This window comes from Guillardia theta, assembly GCF_000315625.1.
Source record: "Guillardia theta CCMP2712 unplaced genomic scaffold GUITHscaffold_6, whole genome shotgun sequence".
Classification (NCBI taxonomy): domain Eukaryota; class Cryptophyceae; order Pyrenomonadales; family Geminigeraceae; genus Guillardia; species Guillardia theta.
In genome coordinates, this window is record NW_005434668.1 from 817,200 (window position 1) to 828,527 (window position 11,328).

Consider the following 11,328-nt stretch of genomic DNA (forward strand, 5'->3'; position numbering starts at 1 on the left):
CAAGGAGCAGGAGCAGGAGCAGGAGCAAGAGCAGGAGCAGGAGCAGGAGCAGGAGCAGGAGCAGGAGCAGGAGCAGGAGCAGGAGCAGGAGCAGGAGCAGGAGCAGGAGCAGGAGCAGGAGCAGGAGCAGGAGCAGGAGCAGGAGCAGGAGCAGGAGCAGGAGCAGGAGCAGGAGCAGGAGCAGGAGCAGGAGCAGGAGCAGGAGCAGGAGCAGGAGCAGGAGCAGGAGCAGGAGCAGGAGCAGGAGCAGGAGCAGGAGCAGGAGCAGGAGCAAGAGCAGGAGCAGGAGCAAGAGCAGGAGCAGGAGCAGGAGCAAGAGCAGGAGCAGGAGCAGGAGCAGGAGCAGGAGGCAGGAGCAGGAGCAGGAGCAGGAGCAGGTGGCAGGAGGCAGGAGACCTGTACGAGGAGAGCTCGTTCTTCTCGGCTTCCAGCATTCTTTCGAGGCCCGCAACCTTCCACTGAAGTTCTTCGACTGAGAGTGCTGGGGAAGAAGATGAGAACGAGAGAGAGGAGAGGGGAAGAGAGGAGAAGAGAGGGTAGGGTAGGGGAGGAGAGGAGCGGAGAGGAGAGAAGAGGAGAGGAGAGGAGAGGAGAGGAGAGGAGAGGAGAGGAGAGGGAGTTTGTCAGGGAAGGGCAGGAGAGGAGAGGAGAAGGGAGGAGGAGGTGGAAGGCACTGACGGGTGTTGGGGATTTCCAATCGTCTTGTGGCATCTCTCGTGTTTTCAAGAAGCAGCGCCGTCTCTCTTCATAGGATGTCATGGGAACAGAAACAGAGAGGAGAAAGAAATTGCAATGTTAACAAACAGTGAGAGCATGCAATGAAGCGAATTTGATGGCAGATGTGATGAGACTACGAGTAAGCAGGAGAAGGATGTATCAAAACATACTGTTAGAAACAAGATCGTGACAGTTCAAAGGATGAAGGAAAACACTGGTGAGCAAGTGAAGATTAATAATGAGATTAATTCCATAGGCTACATCAATACACCCAGGGCAACATGGACAAGAGAAATACCTTGAGTCGACTAAACCAACTTGATTCTTGTCCACAAACGACCACAAGATTTTTATCCTCCTCCTCCCCAAGTCGATACGGCCTGCCCCTCCAACGCCAAGGGCCCTAGCAAACATTTCCTCTGACATATTGCCGTGCTCGTCAACCTCCTGAAAGACTGAGCAAGACATGTCAGAGTGTTGTAGCGTCAACGTCGTGATTGCAAAACCTCTCAATAATGAGATGTCTAGACTTGTTACTCTCTTCTGCAAGATGCGGATCACATCTTGAACGCTGGGGAAGTATCAGATGACTTTTCCTTCCATTCACACCTCACAAACCTTTCTTTCTCATTCGGAAACACACATTTCGACAAAGATTCAACCAACAACTTCTGTTTTGCAAACACCTCCCACACATCTTCCTCATCTTGTCTTGTCCTCTCCTCTCCAGATGCTGCAAATATCTTCTATGTCAGTCCTTTGCACTCTCTTCGTCCTTCACCTCACTTGTACCGACCAACATGCACCAGAGGAGGCGGATTTTGTAAAGATTGACATCAAGCAGGAGAGGAGGATCATTCAAACACTGCAGAACATGTCATGATAATGATTGCTGAGCTTTCGCAACCTTGAAGAACTCCTCCATGCCAATGGTGTCAGACTTGCGATCGAGATATCTGATGACGATACACATTCAGCGATGTTGAGTGTAGAGATGATCACAATTGTGAAGTTCAAAACAAAGAAGAAAGGTTCTCTCGTTGAGGATGCAGACATTATGACAATGAAATTCTTGTTATACCTCTCTACAATCTCAGAGAAGTGTTGATCTCCCTGCAACAATCGTCAGAGTCTTGCAGATCAAACATTGCACAACACTTTCACAAGCGAGTCACAAACATGCAAATCCATCTACATTCATCACCTTCCGCAATGTCCACTGAATACTCTCCACCAACTTTGAGATCTCAGCTGGACTCCACCACAGTTCTTTGACATCTAGACATCTCAACACGTTTTGAGGGTGTAAAACTTTGTCTCTGTTCTCAGATGCGTTTTGTGAGTCTTGAACTTCAGAATCTTCGACCTTGTCGTTGGACATGTGAGAGAGGTCTGCGTCGTTGGAAGGAGAAGGAGCTAGTTGATCGATCTGCGTGCTCAACGATGCGTTGATTGACGCGAGCTGTTCATTGCAAGCTTGCAGCTCGTATATGATGTTCTGTGGGAAGACACGGCTCAACAGAAACGAAACGAGTTGACTGCAATCATTCACCTTGAACTCAACCTCTATGGAAAGCATGGACTTGGATCCAACGGACTAAAACATGATTCATTACCATAGAATATCATTGCGTTTTGATTCTTTCAATGTCAGCTGAAGCAGATTGCTTGAAATACTTACTTTTTTCCGGGTTGTAGTGAAAGATTCACTCTCTTCGTTGAGGTTTGCTCCCTGTTGCATTCAAGTCATTTCATGATAGGATGAGAAGATGGATCAACCTCGTTGGACAACCTCCTCTCCCGACCCTGTCATTTCTTGTTCAAACTTTGCAGAAACAACGGCACATCTCGATCATCGGAATAAAACAAACAAAAAGTGCGGGCAATGAATTTGATTGAGAAGCGGAGGTGATTAACAAACGAATGAGTCGACAAGATTCAAACACGAGCACAATCTTCACAGATTCATAGCAGGAAATTCACATCTCTCATCAAAAAGCTTACATGCTCTGAATCTTTACTCTTTGAACCATCATGCCTCATGTCTTCAACCTCAAATGACGTGGCTTCAGATCTGCTCGCGTCTTCTGTTTCCTTTCCACCATCAACAACAACCCCAGCACCGACTTTAATTCCTTCTGAATGTACACCCTCTCCCCCTCCCTCTCCCCCTCCATCTCCCCCTCCCCCTCCTCCCTCTTCTGGTACCCCATTCCCAGCGCCCTCAGCCTGTGCCAAGGTTCCTCCTCTTGTTCCTCCTCTCTCCCTTTCTCCGTCTAAGGATGCTGTTGTTCCTTCATCAAGTTCCTCGAGTTCTTCTCCCCCCTCCTCCGCTGCTCCTGCTCCTGCTGCCGATGTTCCACTAGGGATGGCAGCTTCGTTCTCTTCCCCGCGCACCTGATCCGATGAAAACTCAGTTTTTGCAATGATGTACTGCTCCTACTCATCCATAGCAAACATGTCAACACATATCCAACAACGTGTACACACACATCATACCCACACGCATCGCAAACCATGATAGGAATCCTTTGGAATTTCACAGCGGGCCACAAACAACAAGAAAAGCGAGTAAAGAGAGCAACATAACAATCGTGCACCCGAAACCATCATATCCCACGTGTACAGCATGACAAACACACTCACATCTCTTGTCGCTGTGACATCCTCCCCCGGCAAAGACCTGTTGCGATGGCCCATGTTGTTCAGAGCGCATCATCTTCGAGTGTGAACTAAGGCATTACATCCCTGTATCCTGCCTCCTTGCTTCCTCCCCGGCATCCTGACCAGCGGCGGCTCCCTCCTGCATCTTCACCCATCACATCCTCTCATCTCGTCCTCCTCCAATGTTGAACCTGCTCGTCATGTGCTCGGCTCGCACCTCCACCATCACCAGCGGTTGCTGACGCCTTGCCGTCGTGCCGTTCAGATCCTTCAGGACAACAAGAGATCCATCTACCTGCTGCATACGAGACTTCCTGCTCTGCCCCGACCCCATCCTTGTCAAGGCCTTGTCATAAATTAGTAGGAATCCTATTGAGACTGTCCTAACACATTCATGGATCTGGGTAGAATGTCTATGTATTCCATGCTTCTTCATCCTACTTTTTCTTGATCTGTCTCCCTCCTATCTGCCTGCTTGCCTTTCCTGATCTCTTCTGCCGTTCCCCCATCTTCCCCCCTCTCTCCCCTCCCTTATGCTTCCTCTCCGTGTTCCCTTTCCTGGCCATGCGTTTCGGTCTCTTTGGAGAGCACAAGGTCCTCTGAGGCAGGTTTCTTCCCTTTACTCAAAGTTAAGTTAAAGATCAGTACGAGGAAACTGAGTACGGTAGAAGGCGAGTCTCCCGGCGAGTAGTGATTGTCGGGCCGCGCGGTCCTCGTACTAATCTTGAACTCCCGGCTTAACTTTGAGTCACACTGTTAGTAAAGGAACTTTCAAGTTTCTTGAAGTATCACCCCTGAAGTCATGGACATGGGAGAACAAGGGGTCTCAGTGATCAAAAGCAGAGGACTCCGCACTGCACTGCGGCACGAGACCACAGTGACCTCCAAGCATGACTCTAGAGGAGACACTGGGAGGACCTGTCAAGGTCAAGGGAGCAGCTATATCAACTTCACAGAGAGCGTTGGATGGGAATCGAAGACCTCATGACGAGGTCATGTGGTGGGAATCGAAGACCTCGTCATGAGGTCTCATAAACTCCGAGGCGGACTCGCCTTTTACCGAGGCTTGGCCAAAATTGAAGTTCGGCGGGCTGTAGCGGCCAGGCATGTGACCCCATGCTGCCCGATCCGAAGCCCACTGGGCCAACTAACTGTTCCCGCCAAAGGCCTTTCTTCCCATCAGCCATCGCCAGCACTGATTGAGCTTTGAGTAAAGATTGATACGCTGCCATCACTGATCGCGGGTGCATCGAGTAAAGTGCATCCCGGTATGCGTCTCATTCCTTCGGCGGCGGCCACAGCGACATCGCTGGCCCTGGCCGCGGGGGGGACTTGTCCTGCGCGCAGTTAAGTGAAGGTATCAGTTAAGTTTGGGGGACAGCAGTTGGCAGGATTAGGTTTGGTTCTCGCTGTCTTTTCTCTTCTCGCCGTTTGCGACAGTGTCAGGGTCAATTTCCTGAACCCTGTTGGAATAATACTACTAGGTTTTTTACTCGATGCTGGAATTTCATGAGGGTGATGAAACGGAATGTGAGGGTGATGATGAGGGGTATGAGGACGATGATGCTTGTGATGGAGGGCGATGAGATTGTAAATTCCAACGTAATCATTGGGGTAGGTACAGACTTCACGCAGGGTGGAAAACTCATTTGTAGTATGGTATACAGATATGACCAAAATCGTATGCTGCTAGGCCTATCTGATATGAAGGATTCAAAAGGTGGAATCAAGTATTACTTATTCCTTATTAACAGTACAGCTACCTCTCCGCCTCAGGATAAATCTCTAATCATCCTGGCTATTTCCGGTAAGCTCTTCGGTACCAAGGTGGGGCCGCAACAATGGATCGGGGGCCTGCGCAATCATTGTGCTTATTTGCTGAGGGATGCAAGGTACTTCCTGAGCACCTTGGAGTGTGTCCTCTAGAAGAGTGTAGTCAGTGTAAACGTGCTTTCCATGCAATCTGTGTGGGTAGCACGGAGGACTTTGAGCAGACAGGAAGGTGTGGACAATCGCAGTGTTCCATCATCACCAATGCTGCGCGCAGTGCCGCTGCCGCTATGGCAAGCCAGGAAGTCCGAGTTGCAGTCCCGGCAATCGCAGTCTCGGTAGCCAGTGACTCGTCTCCCGGACTGTCTCAGCGGTCAGCACTGTCACAGCCGCGGCGTCGGCGTCCCACGCTAGAAATGCTGCAACTGTCGATCTCAGAAATAGAACAATTACGTCGAGACACTGAAGATATTTTGAACAACAATCTGGCTGACAGCACACGTACAATGTATCGTCAGCACATGACTAGGTTTCTTGAATGGTTCTTTGCAAACCAGCGAACATATGGTCTGATTACCCCAGCCTTTCTGCAAGACTTGGAGGCGGCAGAGGGCCGAAAAACACCCAATGGCTTACCGACAGCCCATTACTTAGAACATATTCTGTCCCAGAAGGATATTATTCCCATCGACTTCGTAAGATTCAAAGCAGAGCATTTCATGCACTGGATCTCATTTCTGTTGAGAGAAAAACCAGATCTTGCCTTCTCGACATGTAGTTCGTACCGATCATCGTTAATGTACATCGTGCATCTTTACGATGTACCTGTTAAGCTCTTGAGAATAACGGTTTGCACGTCGGAGACTTAGGTGAATAGGGCTCATTACACCGTAGTCATTCACAACTTGATTTGATGCTCCATACAGGCACACATAGTATCAGAAAAGGATCAGCGACATATACTTCGTCAGGAACTACCAGCGGACCAAGCATAAGTGCGATTTCTCTGCGAGCTGGTTGGAAAATGGGTACGATACATGACACGTATCTCAGATACGAGGCCGCTGGAGACCAGCAAGTAAGTTGAAAATACTGCGGCCAATATTTGACTTCAATTGAACCCCCACTAGGTAGGAAGAACATGTTGTGGGTTACCCACAGACAAACCTGAATTCGCGGCTCTACCGCCTATGTTCTGGTGTGAGACCAGTGAAACACGGCGAGAGATTAATGAGATCATGGACCAATTATATCCATGCATTCAGGGAAATGCACGGCTTAGGAGGCTTGTTGAACAATCTCTGGCGTCTGTCATCTACCACGAAAAATTTCTTCGTGATACAATGCCCATGAACCATCCTCTGTTTCAAACGGAATTGTTTATTCACGAGGGATTCATAGATACGTTGAAGAAATTCGTTACAACTGAGGCGCACGGAAGAGTTGCGACGGGGATAACATCGCATACATGCCTGTTGAAAGAAATGGGAGAAATCAAAAGCGAAGTGGGAGAAATCAAAGGCGAAATGGCTGAAATGAAAGGCATGATTCGGAAACAGGAAGAACAGTCAAGAATGCCATGCCAGCGTTGTCACGACGTCGGGGGTGACGGCGATGGCACCGTCACATCAGTGACCGGCGGTTCTACCACTAGCGTTCAGCAAGGAGAGAGGGTGCCGGGCCGAAGTCACAGTGTGTATGACATGTGGGTCAGTGTAAGTGACAAACTGGATACCATCATTACCAGAACCGAGGACCGTGGGGTGCGCAGGCTGGTAAATCGTGATGAGGAGAACGATGGATTGGGTTCATCACAGGGACAGGATGTAAGTAATGCACGTCGTTCACGGAATGCGACCAGGAAGCCGCAGAAAGGTACATTCCCTTGGGCACAGATGACCACGAGATGCGCCTACATGTTGTATCACTTCGGACATGCGGAAACTCGAAAAGGTCCTTTCAAGCGCCTTAGAGGGATTGACTTTCCCACCAAATATGACGGAAAGAGGCATTCTGATATGAAATATCTGTCGAAACGCATCAAGGAAGAGGCTGAAGCTCTTGACATCTACAAGGCTGATCCCAATCGCATTGAGGCAGGTTTCATGTTTGATCAATGCGAAAATTATCTTTTCGAGGAATATGAGAAGGTGACTAAGACAGAGACGAATGGTGACATGTCAAGATTTTCGCAGCTGTGTTGGATGACAGTAGTACGTGTGCTGAGAGGCAACAAGAAACGCCGGAAGGCTGTGAGATCCGAGACCTAAGTTAATGAATGTGATAAGAGTGAATCACATTGTCACGTGTTTGAACTTTGGAAACAAGTTCGATGGCCATCAGCCTGAAACGCAGGAAGGCTGTGAGATCCGAGACCTAAGTTAACTGATGAATGTAATAAGAGTGAATCACATTGTCACGTGTTTGAAACAAGTTCGAGGGCCACAGGAAGGCTGATCCCAATCTACAAGGCTGATCCCAATCGCATTGAGGCAGGCACCGTCGGCCACTCCCTGCAAGTACATTCAGTTTGATATAACCAAGTTGCAATATGCTTGATTTCATGACCTCCGTTCCAGCCACCCACTCTCTATCTCTCCCTGCCATCTCGCTTTCCCAGTCCCTTCATCCGTCCCTTCTTCCCTCACTCACTTGCGCACTCTATCCATGCATTTGTCTCTCTACGACTTCCCTTCATCACTTATGATACATGCCTTCTCAGGAAGAATGCTGTACATTTCGATCTTAAGCAATGTCTAATAAGGTGCCAAATGATTAACATACTCATAATTATCAAATATGCAAGCATATTTCTTGACTGTTTAGTCCATATACTTGAGAAAGCGAGCATCAACCTGTCACATCCCGCCATCGCGCTACACTTAGAAAAATTCTCAAATAGGAAACTTGAGTAAAGCTTTAGTCAAAAAAGGGTATAGATAAATTCCACTAGGGTGCGCCTATAGATAATTCAGTTCTGACGACTGGTTCGAAAGTCACGGTCCCTCGAATCGACGCGGTCTGTTGAATCGTTTGTATCCCCTGCGAATCGATGTGGTTTGGCTTGCAACCCCCTCAGAGAGAGAAAAGGCTCGGAACAGTCGCCGCGCTCGCGTGCAGTCGATGGCCAACGACAAAGTCATCGTGAACCCTAGACCTCGCGGAAAGCTCACCCGTTTCTGTCCTCCAGACCCAGTCGTCCTTGACGAGGCGAGTGTCAAATCGCTGTTTTATCTCCCGCAGCCTGAAGCTGCTCATCGAATCGGTATCTCTCTCTCTTCGCTCAAGGTAGCCTGCCGCCGCTTGAGGATAAAGCGATGGCCTTACACAACCAAGAGAGAGGCATTCTCAAATAGTTTTAAAGCTCAAGAACCTACAGCACCTGAGAGCTGGAGCTCAGGTTGGATGGGCGATCGATTGATGGACCTCCTTGATGAGAGCCTGAGGCATGTATCAGGAACCATGCATGAGAATAAGGAGAACAAGAAAGTCGAAGATTGCAAGTGAGCACGACATCAGCTCTTGATGGATGTCAAATATTGTAGTTTGGATCAAGATGATTTTTTTGTGCGCGAAACATTTGGTGACGCGGTCTCCCTATCTTGACGTGTGAAGGACTAAGAAATGTCCTTCAAACACTTTAATGCTAAATGCTTATAGTAAACCAGAATGAAGAAGTAAAGAATCTTTTATTGAGCCATTCATAAGCAGACCGTCCCTGGTATCGTTTTCATTTGATAATTTCGTGATGTACCTATGCTTGAAACTCAAGACAACGAATTATACTTAAATCAATCTCCATCACTCGTCTCAGACCGTCTCACTCCTGTTTGTCTACTCATGATTTCTTCGACATGTAAATGATTTTCGAAAACGATTCTGTCTACAGAAGTGTGCAATGCAAATTCACGGGAAAATTCTGCTTCACGAACTGCCTTCTTTGCCACAACACTCAGGCAAAACTACGAATCAAACCATAGTCAATGGCAAACACGGTTGATGAGAGCACAAATCTCTACAATGTGCTACATCAGAAATTCCTGTTGGCTGAGACGCAAATGTGGGCAGAACGCCATGAAACCAGACTCGTAGGTCGGGCATGGCCTGAGTGTCGAGTCACCCTTCACTGTTTCAGCACGGAAACTATCGTCACTCGATGAAGGTTCGTGGCTGCACGTGTGGTAATGTCGTTCCTGAAGGCCTTCGCTCTCTTCCGTACGCTCGTCTCCAGCGTCCACTGCCGGATCGGTTTCAATGTTGCTGCAAGTCTGCTGCAAGCGCTCATTTTGTCGGACAATCACATAACGGGTAGGTGGTAGTCCTTTTGATACCGGTGTTTTTATCTCAACTCCTCTGAGGATGTCCAGGGTGGGTCCATAATGCAAAAAGGGGTCAGGGGTAGTGGGGAATTGTTAGGGTGACGGCATGCCGGCCTCCGTGATGCTCCTGTACGCGGCCTGCGCGTTGGCAGCTGCCTTACTTGTTGCACGTGTGAGAGAGAACTCGAGCGAGCAGGCAGGAAAGGCTGTCCTGGGCTCAGGGGAGATGTTTGATGCCATAGCTCCTCGATACGATGTGATCAACACTGCCCTGTCCCTGGGAATGCACTCGCTCTGGAGACGGAAGATGGTGTCTTCCTTGGAGCTGAAGCCAGGTATGCAGTTACTTTGTGACGTCTCTTTCAACTTTGTTTGGTGCTCTCTTACCAGAGCTCAAGGAAGAAAAATGTTTTGAACGACCTCTTCCAGGCTTCAAAGTTCTTGACCTCGGGACCGGAACCGCCGACGTTGCACTAGCCATAGCAAAGGAGCTGGCAAAGCAGGGAGGTAGCAAAAATATCGGGAAAGAAGCCGTGATTGGACTAGATCCAAGTCAGAACATGCTGAGTCATGGCCGAAAGAAAGTTCACAAAGCCGGCTTCAGTGACAAGGCGGTCAAATTGATACACGGCGACGCATTAAATCTGACCGCAAGGTACCTCAGATATATCATACGCATTTGTTCTTTATCTGACATTTCCTCCAAGTTTTGCAGAAGAAGCTAATTTTGATGCTGTGACTATGGCGTTTGCGATCAGAAACATCCCAGACCGGTTGAGGGTGTTGCAGGAGATCTTCAAGGTTCTCAAACATGGCGGAAAGGTGGCGATTCTAGAGCTAGGGGAGCCAACGTTCGCTCCTGCGCGCTGGTTTGTTCGCTACTGCGTGCCTTTCATCGGGTCACTTCTTAGCGGTGGAGCAAGACGAGAGTATGAGCATCTAGAGAAGAGCGTCATGGCCTTCGATAGCAAGCGCTTTGCACAGCAGATCTCTGACGCAGGTTTCCAACTCCAATCGATCACGGCGATGAATTTTGGGAGCGTAAATCTCTTTGTCGCAACCAAAGCAGAGGCTGCGTGATGGCCGTCTTGAATTCCTAGGGACATTGTTTGTAAATATCTTTTCAAATACACTTTAGTTCATGTGACAAACTACTTTGAGCTACTCTGTTCAGACTTTCCCCCACGAAAACCGAACCAATTCCATGAGCCTCCTTGCGCCTTTTGTCTTGCCTCAGGCTTCTCAACCTCAATGTTGTTGAATATTCCACCAACATCCTCATTTTGAGCTGCATCCGGCACTACCAACGGCTTGAATTTCCAGACGTGTCCTTCTGTTGACTTGGTGCTAAGGGAGCGCATTTCTTCCAAAAATTGCTGAAAAAGAACACAATAGTAAGGGGCAAGTCAGGTGGTAATGACGAAAAACTCCACCTTCGCTTTCGGGGTTTCTTCTCTTGCATTCAGCTTTTCCCACCTCAATCTTAAACACAACTCGAGGTATCTTTGTTGGGCATTGCAATCATCAGTAACTCCATCACGGTAAAGTTTCTTGAGCTGACAACCCGGTGCGAGGCAGAACCAAAATGCATCGAGCGCTGAAGAGCAGCTCGGCAGTTCTTGCTCCTCGTGTACACTATCCATGGAAGCTCCTGCGAGGCAAATTAATGTCAGTCTTAGCCAGCTCCGTTCCTTCAAGAATGTATCTGTACGTTCTCAAACATGCAGGGTTCGCTTCAACTCGCTGCTACTGTCCATCTCACAACATCGCTCCCTGTGCTCCTAAGCCATAGATCTACGACCCGGTCGTGCGCTCGCTAATATCACTCAACAAAATCTAGTAGAGTTCACCCGGCGGG

The 11,328-nt window shown here is 48.6% G+C and overlaps 3 protein-coding genes across 3 annotated transcripts; 2 read left to right on the forward strand and 1 right to left on the reverse strand.

The window, feature by feature from the left end:
- Positions 1–1,468: 1,468 nt before the first annotated feature.
- On the reverse strand, positions 1,469–3,417 carry GUITHDRAFT_133112 (hypothetical protein; the record flags this gene model as incomplete). Its single annotated transcript, XM_005840310.1, has 10 exons — positions 1,469–1,582; positions 1,625–1,673; positions 1,799–1,830; positions 1,922–2,215; positions 2,270–2,314; positions 2,399–2,449; positions 2,497–2,523; positions 2,722–2,811; positions 2,926–3,156; positions 3,364–3,417. The coding sequence occupies 10 exons, from the start codon at positions 3,415–3,417 to the stop codon at positions 1,469–1,471; spliced, it is 987 nt and encodes a 328-aa protein (XP_005840367.1).
- Positions 3,418–7,046: 3,629 nt separating this feature from the next.
- Positions 7,047–7,421, forward strand: GUITHDRAFT_101090 (hypothetical protein; the record flags this gene model as incomplete). Its single annotated transcript, XM_005840311.1, has 1 exon — positions 7,047–7,421. One exon carries the CDS (start codon positions 7,047–7,049, stop codon positions 7,419–7,421), a length of 375 nt encoding a protein of 124 aa, XP_005840368.1.
- Positions 7,422–9,696: 2,275 nt separating this feature from the next.
- On the forward strand, positions 9,697–10,550 carry GUITHDRAFT_64470 (hypothetical protein; the record flags this gene model as incomplete). Its single annotated transcript, XM_005840312.1, has 3 exons — positions 9,697–9,805; positions 9,900–10,125; positions 10,178–10,550. The coding sequence occupies 3 exons, from the start codon at positions 9,697–9,699 to the stop codon at positions 10,548–10,550; spliced, it is 708 nt and encodes a 235-aa protein (XP_005840369.1).
- Positions 10,551–11,328: the final 778 nt, after the last annotated feature.